Here is a 25,033-nt window from a genome sequence, read left to right as displayed (position 1 = left end):
CAACACTTGTCTTTCACCATGATGAAGAAGTAGTCCATTTCCCATTCATCATGAAAGTGGTAGGTTTTGCTCTTCTTTGGAACACTCATCTTCATTATACTGGGGTAGCTGGGGTGCTAAGTTAACACTGGCTGAATCTGGTCCAAAACTGTCACTGTCCCAAAGTATTAAAGATAAACAGGAACTGAAGACCTCTGGATGATGCCAAAACCACACATGCAGTTCTAAAAGTAAAAATAAGAATTCATCATACTGGCACCAATAATCAAATACCATCACACCAAACAATCATCAAAAAACCCAAACACCTGTCCAGCAAACCATGAGACCAAGTGGAGCTGGTGAGCAATCTCTGATCCCTCCACGATTTACTGGTAGATTGCGATCTACCTGTTGGGCATACTTGTGCTAGACTTTGGGAGAAACTCCAGTTGTCAGTCTTACCATTAGGAAAACCAGATCATCTTTCTCACCTTCTTCCTGCTCAGTGGAAAGACCACTCCCAACATCAGAAGCAGAAACAATGGAATATGCCGAGTGATTTGATGCCTTAGGGGACATGTTTGGTGTGCTGGTGGCTGAGCTCTCTGTCCTTGCACAGGAACCATCCAACAAGTCTGCTTCAGGGGGCAAGTCGATGGCAGGACTGAACGGCTGATGCTGCAATAGCTGGATCTTCTCCTCCAGCTGTTTTTGGAACTGCTGATGTTGTCGCTGTTGCTGCTGGTGCATACTCTTAAGAGAGCAGGAAATAATCATAAATTGAGAATGACGTTATAAGCGTTTTATATCACTGCTTCTGTGAGAATCTCCATTTATTTTTACTGCTTTTAATGTTAGTTTTATTACTCTAACTACTGATATAGCTTTATAGTTGGTAGTGAGTAGATTGGAAGTTGTTGGTTTGTAAGCATCTCTGAGTATTCTTTAGGACAAAAGTTAGATACAAATTGAATAATTAAAAGTTCTTCAAGAAATGAGTGCATCTTTGCTAATGAACCAACTTGAAGATGCGTTTAGCCTCAATCAAGTATATTGGTGCAGAGGAGAACGAACTAATTTCTTCTTTGCTAACAATTATGCTATTAGAATAACTATCAGCAGTAACTGTAACATCACTGTCAGCTTTAACCTTTCACAGCTCTCTGCCTACTAATTTAAGGCTGTTATCATACACTGACAATAAATGGGAAGTTCATGAGCAAATATGCAGTTCATTAGGAATGTATTTTCCAATTTAAAATGTTTTAAAATTAAAACCCACTCTGACATTATATAGCACCAGAGGGCTTCCTGTAGGTTGCCAGTGGTCTCTCCTCCAAGCACTGATTATGCCTACAAGCACTGGGTACTCCTTGTCCATTTAACAGTGAAGACATTCTGAGCTTAATATGGAACTTGTGTCAGAGCTTGAAATTAAGGGAGACGATGGGCATGGCCCCTATTGTGATTGGCCCTCTTAGTCACTGTTTCACAATGATTGCAGAATCACAGTCCAAGGGGGTGCGGCTTATGAGAGCCAGTGGCAAAGCTTAAAATTGAGGGCAGTCAGGTTGCGACAGAGATTGTGGGATTTAATTAAGGGCTCCCATACTTTCTCCCCCGCCCCGATTCAAGTACTATCCAGTGCAATTCTCAGAATTTTTCTCAGATTCAGACTGTACTGTAAGCTCTCAAGATCTCTGGAAAATCAAACAGATGGTGCAGTCCTTTCCTGTGCTTTACTACTGCATTGTTAGCTACTCAAAGGGTTCTGCAGCATGATATAAATTTCAAATAAATGCGTGGCTCCTTCTGTGTCCTCTGCATCAGCCTATGCTGCTAAACAGTGCTATTCCATATCCACACACCAAACCATTACCATTGGATACGTGATGATAAAGGCGACCCAGCTAACAAGCAAGAACGTGCTGAGGATGACGGTGGCCATGTCCTTCAGTATGGAATCCACAGGAGCTTCTGGTCGGGGCGCAGGTTGGCTGAGCATCTCTTCAGCATCCTCAGGGATGGGAAAGGGCAAGTCTTTTGTGGAACGCCCAGCAATGTCAATTGCCTAAGAGATAACCACAGACTGCTTTAGTTCAAAAGTCTCAACACAAACAACTTCCACCATTACGGCTGGCCAACTGCTTACAATGCAGATTTATCACTAACCGTTATTTACGGAAACATTACAGTGTGATTCTAAACACTGACTTCAACAGACTTTGAAAGGAGGGCCATTGTGCTGTTCAAGATGTATTTACTAGCTCCCTTTTCATGCCCACTCTTTTAATACACAACATTTATTAGCAGGTTTAATTTATTCACAGACCTCTTCAAAAGCAGCCTTGTCTGAATCTGCTGGAATAATATTTTCTTGCCGCTTTGGCAAATTGCTTGGAAATTTCTCCAGGATCTTCGTAGGGGCTGACAAGGGTGTCTCATGGTGCCCTTAAAATTAGAATAGAACCTGTATTATTTCCAAGGAATATTATCTTATTTTCAGTAATATCATCTTATGACAGTCTTACTTTAAAAACATATAAAAGTAAAATATGGAAATGTAGCATTTCTGTAATTATAACAAAAGTTCTGCTAGGTAGGAACAAGTGACCATCCAGTTCACCATTTATTAATTCCATTTACTCAATTTAGTCCAACTATTTCTCTCTCACAACCAAATAGCATTCTCTTTTCAGAGATAGCTAGCTTTTGTTCAGTTTATACCCTTTTGTTTGTACCCAGCATCTAGTAGAATCATAGAATCGTAGAGTTGGAAGGGACCTCCAGGGTCTAGTCCAACCCCCTGCGCAATGCAGGAAACTCACAAACACCTCTCCCTAAATTCACAGGACCTTATTGCTGTCAGATGGCCATCTAACCTCTGTTTAAAAACCTCCAAGGAAAGATTGCTCACCACCTCCCAAGGAAGCCTGTTCTACTGAGAAATTGCTCTGTCAGGAAGTTCTTCCTAATGTTGAGCTGGAAACTCTTTTGATTTACTTTCAACTCATTTGTTCTGGTCCTACCTTCTGAGCTCATAGAAAATAATATGTAGTTAGAGACATACTGTCAGGGCTTTTTTTGTAGCAGGAATTCCTTTGCATATTAGGCCACACACCCTGATGTAGCCAATCCTCCAGGAGCTTGCAAGGCTATTAGTACAGGGCCTACTGTAAGCTCCAGGACGACTGGCTACATCAGGGATGTGTGGCCAAATATGCAAAGGAGTTCCTGCTACAAAAAAAGCTCTGCGATGCTGTCCATGATCATGGAATTCCCATTCAGTTATCATAGTTCATAACTGCTGGTAGACCTCTGTGAAGTAATCTAATGTTTTTTAAGACTACTGACTATCATTGCACCGTGGCAGTCAATTTTACAAGTTAATTATGGGTTAAACATCTGCACAGTTCACACATTTATAGACAGTCGCTGTAAAATGGGTTGGAACTTGTGAATTCTTGCCTAGGATTTGTAAATAATCAAAGGGGTCTGCTCACTTGAGTTTTAGTTTTGCAATCCTTGTAATGATAACTTAGGATGAAAGGACCCTAGCAGGACAGGAGATATAGGGAGTTGGCTTCCCTCCTAAGTTCAGCACATATTTTGCAAGGTGGAGACTGGAATATGGAGAACTATATTTAGAACTTGAGATGTAATCTTATTTAACAATACAGGGAAAGCTATGGTCACAATCTTGGCTCCTAAGAAAAATACCTATAACAGGAGTATTAGTAACAAATTAATAGAAAAAGAAATTTCCCTAGCATGTTCTTGTGGCTTTTGTAATCTTTTATTTATACATTAGGAATTGTAAAGAACTTTGCTCAATGGAAAAAAAATAGTAAATTTCAAACTGTGTTTATCCTAATTTATATTTGGAGATTGCCCAGCAGAGGGCGGCATATTACAAAAGAAATCTCTGTGATACCTATTAAAAGCCAGTGATTCCTCAAATAGTTGAGTCTGTTCTTGTGTTTAAATCCAGAAGTAAACTTTAGGTCAGTGCTGGGGGTGATAACACATTCGCCATTGTCTTCAATGGTGACACCACGTGTTTTTGGACCCTCTATCAATGGTATTGCACTTCCCCGGGGCTAGATGGAAAGAGAGAGAGAGAGATTGTTAACTACTGTTCTTTGAACAAAGCAATGGAATGTTTAGTGCTTTAATAAAAGGCATAACAAAAACCTGTACAATAAACCACTTGGAATTATTTGGAGGCTAGCTTCATTTTTGCTGCCTAATGAAGGCCAGTAAATAAACAACCAGTTCAAAGAGTATGGGCCACAAAAAAAATATCCCTTTGCAACATATGGTAAGCTGCCCAGAAATAATGTCAGGTATTTTATTGCACTTTATCTGGGCCATTCATTCAAGGTTGGGCACTGCAAAGATACATGTACAGCGGTGTCTTTACTTTAGCCCTGTTAACTACAGCACAAAACAAAGTCAGTTTCTGCATCTCAGACAGGAAGAGCTTCATTGATGGGGCAGATAAGGTGTTGTGGATTGATGATGAGTAAGCACAGCTTTGGGAGCAAGTGATGCCATTTGCTCCATTCTCTTATTTTTGCTGTCTGTTGCTGTTTAAAATGGCTGCGATTGTAGTGGGTATAGTGTTAAATTAGGATCTGGAAGACACAGATTTGAATCCCCTCCCCGCCGCAGAAACTTGCGGGGTGACCCTGGACCAGTCTCTCTCTCTCCCTCACAGGGTTGTTGTAAGAATAAAATGGGGAAAGGGGGAATAAGGGCTTCAGCTATTTTGGAGGCTCCTCACAGGGAATAAACGCAGGATATAAATATGATAAAGAATTTTTTTTCCTTGCACCCCTCTGACCATATATTTACCTTTTTCTTTCAGAAAGAAATGATTTGATTTGTATTATATATGTAAAAGTTGTTCTCTCTAACTGGATAAAATATAACTAAAACAGATGAGGTATCAAATTACAATCTTAAATCTTTACATTCCCCACAAGCCCCTCCAACCTGTTGTGGACCTTTTCTCTTAAACTGTAAGACAGAGGGAAGGGCTTGGGCAGGGGCTTTTTTGAGCAGGAACACACAGGAATGGCATTCCAGCTGGCTTGGTGTCAGAGCTGTGGCCTAAAATGCAAATAAGTTCCTGCTGGGCCTTTTCTACAAAAAAGCCCTGTGTGAAACAATGGCAACATCAGGGGATGTGGCCTAATATCCAAATGAGTTCCTCTTGGGCTTTTTCTATAAAAAAAGCCCTGGGCTTAGGTATTTTGTTTTCAAAAGAGGACTCCGTTTCTGCAGTAACAGTGTTTGTCCATGACTTAATCCTTGTTGTATAAAGATCCAAATCTTTCACATCATATTGATTTACAAACACACAGTGCTTCGCAGAAAGGTAAACATATTTTTCTTGAAAGTTTTCTTAATAAAAAAGTACAGTATTTTTATTCATATGAACACATGGAGCTGCCTTATACTGAATCAGACAGTCGATCCATCAAAGGCAGTATTGTCTACTCAGACTGGCAGCAGCTCTCCAGGGTCTCAAGCTGAGGTTTTTCATGCCTACTTGCCTGGACCCTTTTCAGTTGGAGATGCCGGGGATTGAACCTGGGACCTTCTGTTTACCAAGCAGATGCTCTACCACTGAGCCACCGTCCCTCCCTATAATTCATTACTATTAATTACTAGTAACCATAGTTTATCACCCTGTTCCCTTTCCCCAAGGCATTCAGAGCTGCAATATACAGTTCTCTCCCTTCCCATTTTATCCCAGCAATAATCTTGTAAGGTAGGCTAGGCTGAGACATAAACAGCCAATGTCACCCACTGAGCTTCCTGAATAAGCAAGGATTTGGCGTTTACATAGACAGGAATGATATCCTACAAAAGGGAGAATAGCAGTGAGTCTGATTACTTCTTAGGTGAGAATGTACATGACCGCTTAAGCTGCAGTCAAACCAGATGTGAATCCCAGTTCTGAAGAATTGTGGAAAGGAGTTTAGAGGGCCATTCTGTGTCTGGGGATTTTAACTTTCAAAAAGCACAGTTTACCATAATAGCCACCCCTTCGTGAACCATTGATGGTGACGCATACAAACTGGTGGAATATTTCCCTACGTAGAGTGTTGGCCTAGAAGCAAAACAGCAGGAAGAAAATTTTACAACAGGATTCTCTGTTTAAAGCTACACACAACCATTTATAAACAGTTATATATTATAATATACTATCAACATTAAGCTGCTTGAGTGGCCAGAAATATAGTTATTACTCAGAAAATAACATATCGGCATATCTAAAAAAAGAAAAATGTACATTATCTGATTTAAGGGAGCAGCTTCTTGTGATACAGCCTCTATGAGGAAGCCATAGCCCCCCACCTTTGTGTAGTGCCAGCTCCAGGAAGAAATACATTTCATTGCGCTATGTGATCTGCAGATTTTTTTGTTCTTCCACCTAATGCCTGATCCTTTCAGAGGGCAGCTGTGTTGGTCTACAGTAGAAGAGCTGAATTTGAGTCCAGTAGCACCTTAGAGACCAGGAAGATTTGGAGGGGGAGGTACAAACATTTGAGGAGTCAAAGCTCCTTTTGCCAGACAGATGCCTGACCCTTGTTGATATGACTGTGTATATTGACAAGACTCACTGCTTTGAATAGATAAGCATGTGTAGGGACTTTCAAGCAATCCACATAGGACCTCTGCCCTCAAGAAAAGTCCACTTCACTGTGACCCTCTATATAACCTTGACTTGATATTGTCATTTATTTTAATAGGGCAGGATGGGTTCTCTACTTGCTTTTCTAAATACAAAACGATATCCCACTTTTAAATTTCAAGAATTAAATATATGAACTCATACTTTTTCATTGCTGGCATTTCCCAGATGACAAAAAACCCCCCAAGTTTAGTATGTATTTACAATCTAGTACAACAGTTTCAACTCTTCCTTTTAAAAAGAGATACATTCTTATTCTGTGGGCAGATAATCTATTTAGCCCTTTTCCATTTCAGTGCTGAAGGACAAGCTCTCAACCTACAACTAAATTGACTTCCGGGATTTGGAGAATGCTAAGCTGACCTGCCTCTCTAAGGGGGGCAGACTGGAGCTTCTGTTCGGGGTACTTAAGGGAAAATTTTTGCCTTCTGCCTACTTTTCTCAGTGAGAGATTAGTCCAAGATATGCACAGGAAACTTTGAGGTGATTTACCTTGGCTAAAAGGGAGTCCCGGGGTGGGCTGGGGCTCCTTTGAGGGATCCCTGGAGAAGAGTTACATATTCATCTTCTGCAGAAGCTTACAGAGTCATTTATTTGACACAAGCTTGACAAGATCCTAATCTTCTTTGAGACTGCTAAACATCTGATGCTGTATGAGACCAGTGTTGATTTGGATAACCTTAGAAAAAGGTACTGATTGCTTTAAAATAGTCCCGGAATGGCAGATAGCAAACAAAATAATATTAGAAGGTGGGAAAGAGAAAGTTTGAAAGCTTGGAAGAAGAGGAGAAGGGGTGAATTTTGGACTTTGTTAAATTAAGGACAGTGTTAAAAATTGGAAAGGAATTTATTGTTTTGTCTACCTGAGGTCGTAGAGTGAAAGCACCATCATCAGAGATCTGCAGTTTCTACAGTCAACACAGGAAATAAGTCAAGTATCGTGAGACTTTGTTACCAGTGAGAACGTGACTTGGGGCAAGCAAAGCAGGAAGTAACTATTGAAGAAGTGGACCTACTCTAGGATTGTTCTACCATAGAAAAACATCGGCGGCCGTTACTGGGAGGCTAAATTTTACAAAAATTATCTGAGCCTGGGAAGGTCGGAAGACGGCAAAATTAGGCTCATTTGAAAGGGCAAGTTCTAATCTATCAAACCTGATAGTTGAAACTTAATTTGGTGATATCAAATTTTTCGCTGTTTTTTTAATGTCAGAATCAAAGGTAACCCGTGCAAGGGCTGCCTCATTAGAGAAGATGCAAGATCAGTTGGAAGCAGTGGAAGCTAGGATGATGAAAGGGGTGGAAAAGATTATAAATGCTTGCAAAAAAGAACTTAAAAAAGATATTGAGGACTTTAAAAAAGAAATGGAAGAGCTTAGAAAGGAAACAGGGGTGGTGTCAAAAAAAGTGCAGGAGGTAGAAGGGGAAGTTAAACTCCAGGATTCCACCTTATTAAAAATGCAAGAAAAAAATAACAATCCATGACTGTAAATTGATGGAGACACAAATAGATCTGAGAGGAGTAGCTGAAGAAGAAGGGACAGACTTAAAAGAACATGTGATAAAAATAATTGCTGATTTCTTGGAGGAAGATCCTGAAGGGACTAGAAATATGAATGATTATATGTATAAAGTGAATTCATCATATGCCAAGAAAAATAACTTACCAAGAGATGTGGTTATAAGATATATGACAAAAGGAATGGTTGGGAAAATCTTCAATAAAAATTTTGAAAAGACATTGATAGTGGGAGGAAGCAGAGTAAGAATAATGAAAGAATTGCCAAGAAAAGTGATAAATGACAGGAGAACATATAAGAAATTAACAGAAAAACTAAGTGACAATGGAATGAGGTATAGATGGATAATACCTGAAGGTTTGAGCTTTGAGCTACAAGGAAGAAGGATTACAATTACAAATACACAGGAGCTGCATAAATTTTATAAAGAGAATAAAGAATTTGCACCATGATGGATTATAAAATTATTATCTTGGAATGTAAATGGACTAAATTCACCACAAAAAAGAAAGGCAATATTTCATTGGATTAAAAAACAAAACTGTAATATAATTTGCTTACAAGAAGTTCATATTAAACAAAAGGATTATAAATTTTTATGGAATAAACAATTGGGACTGGAATTTTTTTCATTGGCTGAACAGAAGAAAAGGGGTGTGCTTTTTATATTAAACAAGAATTGGACCCAAAAATAATATTTAAAGATAAAGATGGAAGATTTGTGGCAGTGGAAGTAATAATAAATGCGAAAAGCCTTATTATTGGGACTGTATGCACCAAATGGTGCAAAAGATGGGTTTTTTTAAAGACATTATAAAACAACTTGATGAAGTGACATATGACCAGGTCATGATTATGGGAGACTTTAATGGAACAATTCAGAATACATTGGACAGATCTGGAAAAAAAATAACAATAAAGAAGGAAAATTGCCAAAATCCTTCTTTGAACTGGTTAAACAAGAAAACTTGGAAGACATATGGAGAAAATTTAATCCTGAAGTACGAGATTATACATTTTTTTCAGCAAGACATAATACTTTTTCCAGAATTGACATGTTATGGGGTACAAAGGACTTAGGCCTTATAACTAATAGAGGTCTTACCAAAGATAGGTGCCGATCATAACCCAATATTATGGATTAAAAATTGTCTAAAAAAGTGAGAAGATGGAGATAAAATGAAGATTTACTACAAAATAAATAATTAGTGACAACTCTAGAAAATGAAACTAAAGCTTTCTTCCAAATAAATGATAAAGATGATATAGAATTTCAGATGGTGTGGGATGCTTATAAAGCCGTAATGAGAGGAATTATTAATTACATTAAACAATAAGGACAAAAAAAAACAGATGTTGGACATTCAAAATGAAATAAAGAAAAAAGAAGTGGAACTTAGGAAAAGGCCAATTGAAAAAATAGCAATTGAAGCAGCGATTAATGCAATGACAATTGGAAAAGCACCTGGGCCAGATGGATATACAGCAAAATTTTTTAAAATTTTTAAAGAAGAATTAGTACCGAAACTTCAAAAATTGATGAATATGATAAGAATAAAAGGGAAAATACCAAATACATGGAAGGAAGCTGTAATTTCTTTGATTCCTAAGGAAGACAGAGATGTCACAAATGTAAAGAACTATAGACCAATTTCATTACTAAATAATGACTATAAGATATATACAAGAATTTTGGCAGAAAGACTTAAACAATATTTGATAAATTTAATAAAGGAAGACCAAGCGGAATTTCTCCCTAAAAGGCAAATAAGAGACAATATTAGAACTGTTGTAAATATTGTAGAATATTATGAAAGACATCCAGAGAAGGAAGTTGCATTATTCTTTGCGGATACAGAGAAAGCTTTTGACAATTTGAACTGGGACTTTATGTTTGCAGTAATGGAGAAAATAGAGTTGGGGGAAAACTTTATAAGAATGATAAAGGCAATATATACTGAATGTGCAAGGTTATGTATAAATGCAGATCTTACAGATGAAATGATATTCAGCAAAGGTACAAGACAAGGTTGTCCGCTTTCACCTTTGTTGTTTATAATAACTCTTGAAATTTTATTGATGCAAATACAAGATAATAAAGAAATAGAAGGGTTGAGAGTTAAAGGATTTATTTACAAATATAGAGCATTTGCAGATGATATAATGTTTGTAAATGAAAATCCTACACAAGTAACACCTTTGTTGTTAGCTAAAATACAAGAATATGGAGAACTGGCGGGATTTTATGTTAATAAAGAAAAATCAAAATGTTTATGTAAAAATATGCAAGTAAATAAACAAAAGCAGTTGCAGAGACTAACAGGATGTGAAGTTACCTCTAAAGTAAAATATTTGGGTGTGGAAATAACAATGAAGAATATTGACCTGTTCAAAAATAACTATGAAAAGCTATGGCGTAAAATGGATGAAGATATGATAAAATGGAATAAGCTTAACTTGTCATTGCTTGGAAGAATAGCTGCAATTAAGATGAATATTTTGCCGAGAATAATGTATTTGTTTCAAACTATTCCGATTGTGAAAGACAGTAAACAATTTAATAAATGGCAAAGGAAGTTTTCGGAATTTGTATGGGCTGGGAAGAAACCAAGGATTAAAATGTAAGTTTTAATAGATGCTAAAGAAAGAGGAGGATTCCAATTACCAGATTTAAGATTATATCATGAAGCAGTTTGTTTAGTGTGGATAAAAGATTGGGTGACACTGTTGAATAAAAATCTTTTAGTGTTGGAAGGTCATGGAAATAAATTCGGCTGGCACGCTTATATGTATTATGGGAAGAAAAAGATGGATAGTTTTTTCTCTCACCATTATATAAGAAATAATTTGTTGAATACCTGGATGAAATATAAGAAATATGGTGATGAAAGAAAACCATTATGGATAGTGCCAGCAGAAGTGATAAAAATAACAGCTGAGACAGGTGAAGAAAAATGGCTGTCATACAATCTACTATTAAAAATACAAAGTGGCCAAATAGAATTGAAAACTGCTGTGGAGTTGAATAACAAATACGATTGGTTTCAAATGCAACAAATAAAGAGTTTGGTGGGAAATGATATTAAAACTGAAGGAATAAGACGAGAGCAAACAGAAATGGAAAAAGTTCTGCTTGGAGATAATGAAAAATTAATTTCAAAAACTTATAAGTTACTTTTAAAATGGTCCACAGAAGATGAAGTAGTGAAATCTCAAATGATTAAATGGGCAATAAATGTAAATAAAGAAATACAGATGGATACATGGGAATATTTATGGAATCTATGAAACTTTCAACATGTCAGAGTATTAAAGAGAACTGTTTTAAAATGATTTATGGAATTTATGGAATATTTATGGAATCTATGAAACTTTCAACATGTCAGAGTATTAAAGAGAACTGTTTTAAAATGATGTATAGATGGTATATGACTCCTAAAGAATTGGCAAAGATGAATAACAAGATGCCAGACAGATGTTGGAAATGAAAAAAACATGAAGGTTCTTTCTACCATATGTGATAGACTTGTGAAAGAGTGAAAAAGTATTGGCAGATGATCCAACAAGAAATTTCTAGGGATATGAATTCAAGGAAGCTGCAGAGACTTTTCTGTTGGGATTACAAATAGAAAAATTTCCAAAAGAAGATAGAACTATAATTTGGTACTTGCTTTCAGCTGCTATGCGCAGTTATGGAAGCAAGAAAAAATACCAGAAAAATGGGATTGGATTGTAAAAGTTATGACATGGAGTGAGATGGACAAATTAACAAGAACTTTAAGATACTATGATTTAGAAGATTTTAAAAGGAAGTGGAAAAAATTTAGAAGTTATGTAGAAGATGAGTGGAAAGTAAAAAGACTTTGGACAATTTTTGATAATGATTAAACTTTAGAAGAAAGAAGAATATTAATTTTAATTCTTAGTAATTAACGGTACCTTTTAATGTTAGTATTTTAAGTAAATAACACTGGCGGGGGTCAAGTAATGGGGGGAGGGGTGATTAGAAAGAAGCATATGGGATAGATGAAAAGAAGTTATTAACGGAAATTGTTACCATATGTTATCAATTTATTTTTATTTATATTTATTTATTTATATTAAGATTTATACCCCGCCCTTCTCACCTAAGTGTCTCAGGGCGGCTTACAACATAATAATTAAAACAACTTCAATAAAATTGTTTAAACCAAACCTACAACTAAATTAAAAGGGGAAGAAAATTCACAACAACAAATTTTTTTTTAAAAGTTCACAAAATTATAAAAGTAGACAGGGAGAAGAAGGAATATACAGCTAGTAGCTAGTAAATAGTGTCAAGAGGGTAACTATGTTGGTCTGCAGTAGAATGATTGCATTCCCTCAGGCAGCTTTGACTCTTGAAAACACAAAATCTTGTTGGTCTGTAAGATACTACAGGACTTGAATCTAGCTAGCCCATAAATACCACTCATACAACGTTCATGACACCATGCTCTATATAGCACTCCAAACCTCAACTGAAACTGAAGTGGTGGTACTTTCCCAGTGCAAAAGTACTGTGGTGATTACTGAGATACCCCTGTAGCAAAAATCGTACCTTGGAGAAAGGTGTTTATATTGTCAGTCAAGCCTAACCAGTGTTGTTGTTTTTTTGTAATTTGTTTGCGTGTGCATGCCTGGAAGTCATGGTGACTTCTGGCAACCCCTACTGGGGCATGGAGGATGTTCAGAGAAGTGGCTTGATACAACCTCTGCCTCTTGACTTCTGGTATTCTAAGGAAGTCTCCCATCCAAGTACTTGCCAGGGTTGGCTCTGCTTAGCTTCCGAGATCTGATGGGATTGGGCTTGCCTGGTCTATCCAGAGCAGGGCAGGGCAGGCAGGCCTAACCAATGTTTACGAGTAGACCAGATGTTCCATGTTGAAATCTAATTCCAAGGCACATGTGGGGGACCATGGAATATGTGGTTAAGGAGCTTGACCTTCTCCCTCATGCCACTTTCCCAGTCTGAAATGGCCTCAGTGAGTTGCTAGTAGGGTAGCTTGTCTGTGCACAAAGGTTGCCCCAGTATCAAAAGTGGTTCCCTAGGGCCATTTCAGCTGCACAACAGTCCTTATCAAAACTGGGCCTCTGCTCACGGGGGAATTAAGTTTCAGCACAGAACTCCCAATGCTTGTCTGACAGCATGTGGGACAACATGACCTGGAACACATCCATGCAACAGTGTAAGATATAGGCCCTGTGTCAGCTCTGTAGTACCTGGCACATTTTTGGTGCTGTAATGCCATCTGGAATTTTACAAAGATCAAGCAGGATACAGTTTAAATAATAATGACAGCAACAAAAGAATCGGCTAAAAAGGCCCCAAGATTGTGATCCTATTCAACACCCAACGATCTCAATCTCTTAAATATACAACAATCTGCAAAACCAAGGTACAACAAATTTAAAAATCTGACATTCACTGTAGGCAACATAAGACCATGCTTAAAACATATGCTTCTGCCAGCAAAAGAGTAATTGAGTTGACCAGACATTAAAAAAACACATTTTTAAATCACAACGCTTAAATACTCACACCAATTTGCTCTTGGCCTCAGTTTCTTTAGGAAAGGGATATTTCCACTTTGTGATGCGTCCAACTTCACCAGACATGAATGTTAGATACCTCAGAGTTTCTATCCCCACGTTGGTGTGCATTACTTTCCATAACCCCTCCCGCTGCCAAATATAAAAAGCTACAACGGGGGAGCCATAATTCTGAATCCACAGGACGTCCCCAGACTCGCTGTCCACAGTCACCACCAGCCCATCTCCATTAGATGCAAAATGGGACATTTCTGGAAAGCAGACACAGGAAAACTATCACTTGGAGCTTTCAGCCACTCACAGTTCTGAAAGTGTGCAGTATCATCACGTTAGTCTTTAATTAGGACCAAAGTTCTTACTGTACTGCACGTCTTCATCAGGCAACGTGGCTGCATAATCGAAGTAGGTGGCATTCCATCGGAGCTCTTTACTCTTGGTATCGTACATTGTTATTGTGTACTCTGTTAAAAAAGAATTAACAATGTGCTTTGTGTGGGCCAAAAGAGCCAAGCGCTTCTCTTGTGAGAAAACCCTCAAAATAAGCATCCCATCATCAAACAGTTCATAGGATTTGCGTTCTTTCCTGCCATTGGATGGATCTGAACAGTGATCTTGTGTTATTTAAAAAGGAAAAACAACCTTTTCTTCTGTTAGAACTTGATTTGCAGATTATGAGCGCTCCCCTGGCTCAAGTGTGAAACCATTCCTGAATATGTGCAAGCAACCATATCTTAAGAGCCACTGATTCTGGTAATGGTAACTTCTCCAGTTTTGGAGGCATGTTTTCCAGTTTCTGAGACTGAGGGAGTGACAACAGCCAGGATCTGCAAGCTCATGGCTCTGGTTGAAGATACAAACTGATTCTGCAGTTGTTGTTGCTCCACCCCCCAGGCTTCTGCATTCATCAGATCAAGTGACTGATTTCCCACCAGCTGCTGCATGGCCACATTTTGACCCGCGGCTCCCTCCAATTTCCCTTGCATCTACTTGATCTTGTTTTTTAGCAATCAAGTACATGAAAGGGAAATTGGAGGGAGCCATGGGTCAAAATGTGACCACACATCAACTGGTGGGGAATTGATTGCTTGATCCAATGAAAGAGAAGCCTGGGGGCAGGGTGACAGCAACTGCGGAATTGGGCACAGTTTCAAAGGAGGACTTGCATGATTGTTAAAAAGGTGTATTGCGTTAGCCAATATGGAAAATATCTTGGAAGATCAAGACCAGGTTGAGGCAAAGACAGATAAGCATTTTAGTGCCTTTTGTGAATTAATTTAGATGGTATCCTCCTCTCAAGCTGGTCCTCCTCTCAAGCTGGCTATGCTTGCAGCCACCACCCACATCCTGTCATATCTCCTCTTAGCTCACCCCATTCTCAGTATGTTTCCCAGTAAGCACAAACTACCACTTCTGGCAACTCCTTGATGGCTGGCAGCTGCTCACTCATCTTCTACTCATCACACTTACCCACAAGGACTCCTTACTGCCCCTCCTGCTACCACTAGGATTTTTTAGCTCCCTCCGGCTATTTCTCAACTCACTTTATGTTGATAGGTTGTATTGAACTTATCACTGTTGTTGACTCCATCGCTCCCACTTAGGTAATATCCTAGTTGGAAGCGATAAGAACATAAGAGAAGCCATGTTGGATCAGGCCAATGGCCCATCCAGTCCAACACTCTGTGTCACACAGTGGTCAAAAAACCCAGGTGCCATCAGGAGGTCCATCAGTGGGGCCAGGGCACTAGAAGCCCTCCCACTGTTGCCCCTCCCAAGCACCAAGAATACAGAGCATAACAGAGAGTTCCAACAATATGCTGTGGCTAATAGCCACTGATAGACCTCTGCTCCATATATTTATCCAATCCCCTCTTGAAGCTGGCTATGCTTGCAGCCACCACCCACCTCCTGTCATATCTGCTGAGGTTTGTTTCCATCTGGTCTGGAACTAAAAGCTAGCCACAAACACTGCCTTTGAACCTGGGCCATCTTACTATGGCAGGAATCTGGGGGAGCAAGCCACAGTTACAAAAGATAGGAATAGTCCATGAGGAAGTCACAATTCTGCAAGCATAAGGAAAGATCAGAGATGGACAGCCATGTCTCCAATGACAGAATGCAGAAGACAAAGAGAAGGGACCCAGGTGAGTTGAGCTACATATTGAGGGGGCAGGGCACTCAAGCCCATTCCTCACCACTACAGTAAGTTTAAAAACAAAGCTAATCTAACCTCACAACTTTCAGAAATGAAACACAGGTTCTTAATAATGACTGTAAAGACAAAACCAATTTTGCCGCTCAAGTGCCAGAAGGGATGTGGAAGTACTCTGTATTTTTCACTGAGTGCCACATTTCACTGAATCAGGCTCAGCATTAGATATAGGACAGAAAGATGTACATATTATTTGTTGTAAATACATCAGAATCAAGAAACTAGGCACAAAGGTGCTTAGGCACTCAGACAACAAAGGTAGGAAAGGATTGCCATCAAAGTACAATCTGTGTCAAGAGGGTCTCTTGCCATGGTGGTAGGCCTGATGTACGCACTGTAATAACCCTGGACATTGTTTTACTATTATCATCGCTTTGCTGACTGAACGCGATCTTTCTTTTGTGATAAGCACAAATATTGCTCTGCCTAGTTCCTGGGCACATCAAGCTCATTGCCTAGTTCTCAGGAATTCAGACTGCACCTGCAAAGGGGGCCTGGGAATGAAACTTTGGTGGGAGGGAGAATATGCTTGGTGCCTTAACTATGAAAATGTAATGGCTTCTTGAGAGTATATGAAGGGATACAATCCCGCCATTGACAGTTTTCACAAGGACTGTCCTGCCTTGCGTCTCCAGTCTATCAATAAACATATCTTGCTTCAGTAAGAGTGCGTGGTTGATTGGAAGTCCGGGGACGTGACACTATGGGAAGAAGTAATACACTTGAACTTTCACAAAAGCTTTTGATGAAATCCTCCAGGGAAAGCTCGGAGGGAAGGAACTTTGTACTGATGCCAACTGTATTTAATTTATTCACAAATAATCTGCAACCAGGAATGAATGGTGCAGTACAATATTATTTGTGTGCAGTCTGTGCACTGCCCCACATTACTACCTAAACAAATTACAAGGATCTCTCCAAATTACCGAAGTGGGCAACAAAATGGAAAACAAAGATCAGTTTGAATAAATGTAAAGTATTGCACACTGAGGGAACCTCCCTCGCCCCCAAAACCCCTAACTTCACTTACACATGAGTGGGGTTCTGAACTGGCAATAACTAACCAAGAAAGAGATCTGGACTTTGTGGTGAGATACATACATGAAAATGTCTCCTGAGTTTGCCTAAATAATGTGGAAAATTTCATATTAGGGATTCTAAGAAAGAAAACAGAAATTAAATGGACTGTGTTGGTAAGGGCTTTTTCTAAGTCTGTGGTGCCACTGCATTTGGAATATTGCAACAGTTATCGTTTTTCAAGCTCAAACAAGACATTAAAGAAACTGTTATTCTAAAGCAAAGCCACCATCTTTAGAAATTAAATAAACCTAATGATTTACAAATGTATCTCTTTCAAGTAAATTTTAAGCTGCAGATGAAAAAAATATCTTACCCGTTCGTCCAAGATAAAGGAGAGATGTGGATGGGCAAAGGCTTTCAGCAAATGAAGAGGTCAGAGTTTGCTGTTTCTCCCCTGTCATGAGGTCTATCACATACCAGCTATCCTGCTTCTTTCCTAATCAGAAATAATCAGCATTTCAGTATCATTAAAACTCATTGATGCAAATATTATGTCCCCCATCCAACCCGACCATAAGCTCCCCCTCTACAACCAGCTGGCTCTTCAAAATGTAGTATTACAGGACAGAAAGAGAGTTTTGTATCCCTTTTTCTTTTTCATCCTCCCTGAAAAATGAGAGAGGTGAAGCTGACAGCACAGCCCAAGTCCTCTTAGTGAGCTAAATGGTGAGCCAGAAATTAAAACCCAGAGTATCCAAGACCCAACATAACCAGAGCACAGAGTCACGATTCAGAGAGTATCCATGCTGCTCTGCAGCAGAACAGCTAGATTAGAGTCCAGGAGCATCTTAGAGACCAGGAAGATTTTGGGGGTATAATCTTTTGAAAGTCAAAGCTCCCTTTGTATCTTATGAAGGGAGTTCTAACACTCAAAAACTTATATCCCCCGAATCTTGTTGTCTCTAAGGTGCTCTTGGAGTTGAATCTAGAGAACAGGGAAAGATCTACATCAAGGGTGGCCAAAGTTACTTGCACATAGAATAAACATAGACATAGAGCCACATGGAATAAACGTCAGATGTTTGAGAGCCACAAGACATGAACAAATATTACACACCTGTCTTTATTTTAAAAACTCTTAAATTGTGAGGCACTCCAAAGGGATCTGTTGAGGCTGGGTGAGTGGGCGTTAACGTGGCAGATGAGGTTCAATGTGGCCAAGTGCAAAGTAATGCACATTGGGTCCAAGAATCCCAGCTACAAATACAAGTTGATGGGGTTTGAACTGGGAGAGACTGACCAAGAGAGAGTTCTTGGGGTCGTGGTAGATAATGCACTGAAAATGTTCAGAGAGTTGCACAGCCGCCCTGAGCCACTTGTGGGAAGGGCGAGATACAAATCCCAAATAAATAAATAAATAAATAAAACAGTATGTGTGAAAGAGCTGTATGTGGCTCCTAGTCACAGGTTGGCTACCCCAATCTACATTAAGGCAAAGATCTACATGTTTTTGGTCAACCAGGTTGAGATTAAAGTTTGAAATATTTATAAAAGAAAACAGCAGGTTGCAAAACAGTTCACTGAAGTAAAGACTGGTGACTTAATCCTAGATGGAGTTAAATCTTTCTAACATGACTGCAAATAGCTGTGTTTGTCTACCACATTACAGGAAAACAAAAATTGAGTGGCATCTTAAAGACATTTATTTCAGTATAAGCATTCACAGTTCACAGCCCATTTCTATTGAGAGAAATGTTGTTAGTCTTCAAGGTGTGATTAGATTTTTGTTTTATTTTACCCTTCTAAATCCATTGATTTCAGACTGCCCAAGATTGCACTGTCATATTTCTAAAAAATAAAATCTGGATTTTAAATATCAGAAAATATCCAGAGGGCAGAGAACTAATGGTCATAAACTGGGAAAAAATTGTCACCTAAGAATGCTATCTCTGTACAGAGTCATTTGGACTTTTGTGGCAATGCTCTAAATGCAGCTGACATTTGGAAAGCAAATTAGGCCTTACCCATGTATAGGATTCCATCTGAACTGCGACAAGGGGATGCTTGAACCAGCTCAGGAATGGTGAACGGCAGTTTCTAGAAGATATAAGTTCACTTTAGATACTTCACTATGACACAAGTGTGCTTCGAAAAGGAAATGTTATGGTACATTTAAGAGTCTGACGGTAACTTTGAAGAGATATGGAGTCTGCCTATTCTTGTGGTTCTATGCACGTCATTGCCAGTTGGAATAATCTATAACAGGCATCTCCCCTGAATCTTATGATGTGGCAGCCTCTTGCACCAGTGAAGCTGTGTAACTTTTTGCCACTACAATGTTCACATAAAAATCAATGCACCACAACCTCCGCCCCCCACCCCCCAAATACAACAACAAGGTACCTGAGAACAGTTGGAGCCTGTTGTCCTTATTAACTTTGCCTTGGTCTTATTTATTCTGACATTTTGATTTTAATAATGAGATCTAAGTCCCCCCCGTGCCCTTATTATACACAGTATAATTCTTGAGACAGGATCTAATTGTCTTTTTGAGAAAATATAGGAAGCAGCTGCAGATGTTATCTCTCTCTGCTAATGTTCGAATGCACATTTGTTGTAATGAAAGTAGATCCTGCTGCCTACTCTCTCCTAACTTTCTGGCTGATCTTTTGAAAATTTGTCATTTCTGGAGAGGTCCTAACATTGGGTAAACTTTTGGGTTTTGCACAGAGAACTTTTTATGTATTGCTGTTTAATACGCTGCCATGCTTGGATAGCCCAGGACGACCTGATTTTGCAATCTAAGCAGTGCTGACCCTGGTTCAGCACTTGGATGGGAGATCACCAGGCAATGTCAAACCACTTGTGTTTATTTCTTACCTTGAAAACCCTGTAGGGTTGCCATAAATCAACTGCAACTTGATGGCACTTTACACATACACAATTAACGTGCTGTTACTGCTGTGAGAGCCCTCTTAGCCCCACCCACCTCACATGGTGTCTGTTGTGCGGGGAGAAGATATAGGAGATTGTAAGCCACTCTGAGTCTCTGATTCAGAGAGAAGGGTGGGGTATAAATCTGCAATTCTTCTTATTGTAACTAGACGGTGCTCTTTTTAGCTGGTTGTTTTAAGCTGTTACTGCTATCCTACTTTGTTAGTTATTATTTTTAAAATGCAGTTTAATTTAATTTGGTCACTGTCAACTGCCTTGAATTGTTTTTTTAAAGTGATCGAAAGTACATATTTTCTGAATAAACAGAACACACACAGAATGCGCTCCTATTACACAAGAATGAGCAAGAGATGGCCATAAATAAACACACTTTAGCACAAGGATTGATTGTTTTATGCTGTCTTTCCCCCAAGGCTCTCATGGCAGTACACGTGTTCCAACTCTTGCCCATTTTATCCTGGTAACAATTTTTTTGTAGTGTGTGTGTGCATGCATCTGAAAGTCATGGTGACTGATCCCTATGGGGGGCCTGGAGGATATTCCGAGAGGTGGCTGAATAAAGCCTGCCCCTGTCCTCCTGACTGCTGGTATTCCAAGGAGGTCTCCCATCCAAGTACTTGCCAGAGTCAATCCTACTGAGTTTACAAGATCTGATGAGATCGGGCTTGCCTGGGCTATCCAGGATAGGGCCTGGTAACATTTTTTTAAAAAAATACACTGTCTTTAGTGGTTCTAGTCAAGAATACTCACACCTGAACAAATATCTGAATTATGGTTCTCTCCGTTCAAACTCACACTTTATGCTATCTCTGATTGGCCACAGATAACATATCTCTAACAGTGAAACGTAAACTTTCTACCACCATAGAGCTAAAGCAGACCTTCAAACATTTCCCACCTGAAAGCGTATCTTTATGTAACTGCAACACTCCTGTACTAATGCCAGTGACCCCTCATTGTTATGCATGACTAAAGGTTCTTTTCTACTTACTAAATCCATTCATATACTCCACAACACTGACTTCTGAAAGTGGGTCCATACCCCCACCTTTAAAAAAAATTAAAACAAGATTTTAAATTTAATCTTCTCATAACAGCTATATACTCCTGGCAGGACTGCTGCAGCTCAGATATCTGACAACATTTAGTAACCTGACAATCTAGATAACCAGGAGAGAATTAACATGGCCATAGCATGGGTCTGGCCACAGGATTCAAAGCAAAGTGCAATGCTTCCATAATGGCAGGGAGGGCCATTTGAGAACAAGGCGGCCTGTATAACGTCAAGGCTGAGCTTCCTCCCCTCCCTTCCTATTTGCGGGTACAAATCCTGGATAATTTTTCATTAAATAAATTTAATGTTTAGAGAAATGGTAAATTAGATATGCCAGAAAAGTTACTAGATGATTAACACATGGTGAAGTTTGACAAAGTTAGGGAGTATTAACCCCACCCCCAATACAGGAAGTAGTGGCTGTCTTATTGGGAAAACATGATGATTTGCAGCCTGGATGATGCCAGAACCCCAAACCTTTCAGCATGAGTCAAAGGCCATGAACTTGTAGGCTATCGCCCCTGAATGAACCAGGTTGCTGGATCCAGAGCCTGCCTTTGGCTTTGCTGGTTATTTTGAATATCTGAATTATATTTTATTGGTTGAATTTTTAAAATTCAAACTATACTTAGGTAGATCCTAAGCTGTTTTGAGCTTCCATTGAAGAAATAAGCAGTCTAATAAACTGTCTAATTTTTTAAAAAAATGTTATCATGATTAGGGGAGGGGCTGTGGCTCACAGGGCTGGCACCAGGGTTTTCGCTGCCCTAAGCAAGGACTCCTGCTGCCCCTGCACAGGAACTTACCTGTGGGGGGGCAAGATGCCTAGTTTGCCTAGTGGACGAGCTGGCCCTGTCTACCACTACAATGTTCTTAGTGGAAATATGGGGGGGGAAGGAGGCTGAAGGCACTGCACTTGCCTGCACTGGGCTGGCCCATCGGGCTACACCGCTTCAGCAGACGAGGTAGCTGGACGAGGTAGGCTGCAGGAGCCATCCCTGCCACCAGGTGGTGCTCTAAGGTGGCTGCCTATCCTGCCGACTGGGTCGTGCTGGCCCTGGCGGCTCAGTGATATAGCATCTACTTTAAATGCAGAAGGTTCCAGGTTCAGTCCCTAGCATCTCTAGATAAAATGACCTGGTGGTGACTGATGTGAAAGACTTGAGACCCTAGAGAGCTGCTGTCAGTCAGAGCAGACACTACAGATGTTGACAGACCCAAGCGTCATGTCTTGAAAATAAAACCTCACCAATTGCAGCATGTGAAATGGCAGCCTGTCCATTCATCAATGCTTCAGGACACTTGAAAAGGTGGTGGAGACGGCCGGGCGGGGGGGAGATCTCCCAAGGCTACCGCACCATGGGCCCAATCCTCAGGCCCTTGTGACAATTTTTATTTATTTTTACTATGGGGGGGGCGTTATATGTGCATGTGTGTGTGCATCTGGAAGTCTTGGGAACCTCTGGTGACTGACCCATAATGGGAGCCTGGAGGATACTCAGGGAGGTGGTTGAATAAAACCTGCCCCCACCTCCCAACTCCTGGTATTCCAAGGAGGTCTCCCCTCCAAGTACTTGCCAGAGTTGACCCTGCTTAGCTTCCAAGATCTGACCAGATCCAGCTTACCTGGGCTATCTAGGTGAGGGCTTACGACAATTTTTAAATGTCTAAATCTTCCTCTGCCATGGTATCAGCAGCTACGGGTTGGTCCCATGACTAACGTCGTGTCTAGTTTGGCCCACAGTATTTATGTGCATGAGCTTATACACAGGTTCACTAGAGTCTAGATACACTGACTCTGTACTCAGAGATACAAATTACACAGACATGGCAGGGGACAGCCCAAAACCTCAAGAATAGCAACTCTAAGACATCTGCACATACACTAAAATGTTTTTGAAGCCACTTCATGTTTCAACTTCCTTATCTGTGAGCAGAGCAAGGATATACTTCTCCTTCCTCACAGTACAAATACATCAACTCTGGACACAAAACATTCCCAAGAAATTGGTGACAAATATACTACAATATTGAAGTAATACTGCACAATTAAAAAAAAACCTTTTTGGTTGCAAGAAATAAAAGTTGCACAGCTGATTGCTACCCACAAGGCTATGATGTACTTCAAGAACTGAGTAGGGTGCATTTAACTGCATGATGTTCATCTACAGTCTAAAGGATATCAGAGATCAAAAAATGTGGTGTTCAAAAAAAAATCTGCCACCTACATAACAGACAAAAAAGTATAACTAATTAAAATGTATCTTTTGAGCATCTGAAAAAATCTTTTCCAGGAAAAGAAACAGGTAGGAAGCAGATATTTATCTTTATTTCATCATAAAGCCATAGGTCTTAAGCAAGTAGGCAGGCAACATGTGTCTAGGAGTCAGATCTCACCTATTTAACGCTTTATGTACTTTCAATATATAAAGAGAACTACAGAGGCATCTTGTACCGAAATTAGTACAAGGCCTGATACAAATCCCTCCCCCCTCGCACTGTTTCCTGGTACAGGCTGAATTTCTCGACACCACTCTTTAATACCTTCAGGCAATAATTGTTCCAGCTCCTCAAAAGATGCTCCAGGAACCACTTAATCTCCTTCAAGTGCTGCACATGCAACATAGTGGAGGAGTAGAATAAACAAAAACAAAAAAGCTTGTCTATTAGAAAGCCAAATCAGTTTTCCGGACACTCATAAGGCACTGGGTAACTTCTATTCCCCTTGCCCCAACAGTTGGAATTCCGAGAAGCAGGCATCACACAGTGCAGGGGTGCCTCCATTCCCGCTACTGGATTCCTGAACTGGCACCAGCACTTCCTAAAGTTGCTCAAGCAGTATGTGATTCTGGGAACCTCAAGAATTACATGTATGGAACTTCACAGCTTTTTGAGAAGAGAAACATCTAAACCTCTGGGCAAACCAAATATCTGCTGCCTAGAAGAATGTCAAATTATACTGGGCATCAGTCTGTCTGCATTTTTTTTAAATGCTTGATTATTACATTTTTTTGCTAGGTAATTTCCATACGCAATATTGTCTTGAAGCAGAACCTGAAATTTGGAAAAGCAAGCCATATCCATTGAGAGCCAGAGTAGTGTGGTAGTTAGAGGATAGGACTAGGATTGGGGAGACCTGGGTTCAGATCCCCATTCTGCCATGGAACCTGGGACCACCAGTCATGCACTCAGACTGAACTACCTCACAGGGTTGTTGTAAGGATAAAATGAAGAGGAGAACAGTGTAAGCTGCTTTGGAACCCACCCGCTCCAGCTGAGAGAAAGGCACAGGGTATAAATAAAGTAAATGAATAACTAAGTAAATTCTCTGAGGAAGGCCTAACTACTTCTAATATAATTAATTCACACTGTTCTCAGGAGAAGCAGATCGAAATCATTAGCGTGGAGGGTTTTATCAAGATTTATGTCATTTTATCTCTTAAATACGCTTGCAAATACCTTAAACAAGATGACTCCCATTCAAAATTCTTGGAACTCCCTCTCTCTCTATCTTTTTTTACTAAGATGAACACTGCAATGTGCCATAAAGGCAATTCCACCCCTCAGGCATTTATGTCATTTTATCTTTTAAACATGCTTGCAATCCCTGGCATCTTCAGCTAAAATGATCAGGGAATGATCATGATGAGAAACACCTCAGCCTGGGACTCTGAAGATCTGGCTGCCCATCTAAGTAGACAATACTGACCTTGAAGAACTAATAGTCTGATTCAGTATAAGGCAGTGTTCAAGAATTACACTGGTGGTGGGAGAAGGAGGGCCGGCTCACCCACTAGGTAAACTAGGTGGTTGCCTAGGGTGCCAGGAGAGAGGGGGCACTGAATTGGGCTCCCCCCACTCCCAGAAGACAACTACCTAGTTTGCCTCCCTCCCGCCACCAGCTTCCTCTAGCCTGCTGCGCTCCCGCTTGCCCCCCCAGAAGCTTGCCTTGCCCCTGCCGCCGCCAGCTCCCTCCCCCCCCCAAAGCTCACCCTGCCGCTGCCAGCTCCCGC

At 40.0% G+C, this 25,033-nt stretch overlaps 1 protein-coding gene across 1 annotated transcript in view; it reads right to left on the bottom strand.

The window, feature by feature from the left end:
- The window catches only part of ERN1 (endoplasmic reticulum to nucleus signaling 1), an 83,886-nt gene that overhangs the window by 17,091 nt on the left and 41,762 nt on the right, over window positions 1-25,033 (bottom strand). Inside the window, exons 6-14 of the mRNA XM_060252081.1 lie at window positions 19,036-19,108; window positions 17,385-17,507; window positions 14,139-14,240; window positions 13,769-14,030; window positions 6,025-6,103; window positions 3,917-4,082; window positions 2,315-2,433; window positions 1,862-2,053; window positions 474-735 (exon numbers count right to left, since the gene is read on the bottom strand). Of these exons, the coding sequence (XP_060108064.1) occupies window positions 474-735; window positions 1,862-2,053; window positions 2,315-2,433; window positions 3,917-4,082; window positions 6,025-6,103; window positions 13,769-14,030; window positions 14,139-14,240; window positions 17,385-17,507; window positions 19,036-19,108 (1,378 nt within the window). The remainder of the gene's footprint in view (window positions 1-473; window positions 736-1,861; window positions 2,054-2,314; window positions 2,434-3,916; window positions 4,083-6,024; window positions 6,104-13,768; window positions 14,031-14,138; window positions 14,241-17,384; window positions 17,508-19,035; window positions 19,109-25,033) is intronic.

Source organism: Heteronotia binoei, chromosome 13 (assembly GCF_032191835.1).
Source record: "Heteronotia binoei isolate CCM8104 ecotype False Entrance Well chromosome 13, APGP_CSIRO_Hbin_v1, whole genome shotgun sequence".
In the NCBI taxonomy this organism is placed as follows: Eukaryota; Metazoa; Chordata; class Lepidosauria; order Squamata; family Gekkonidae; genus Heteronotia; species Heteronotia binoei.
The sequence above is the reverse complement of the archived record's forward strand: the minus strand, read 5'-3'. Positions and strand labels throughout refer to the sequence as shown.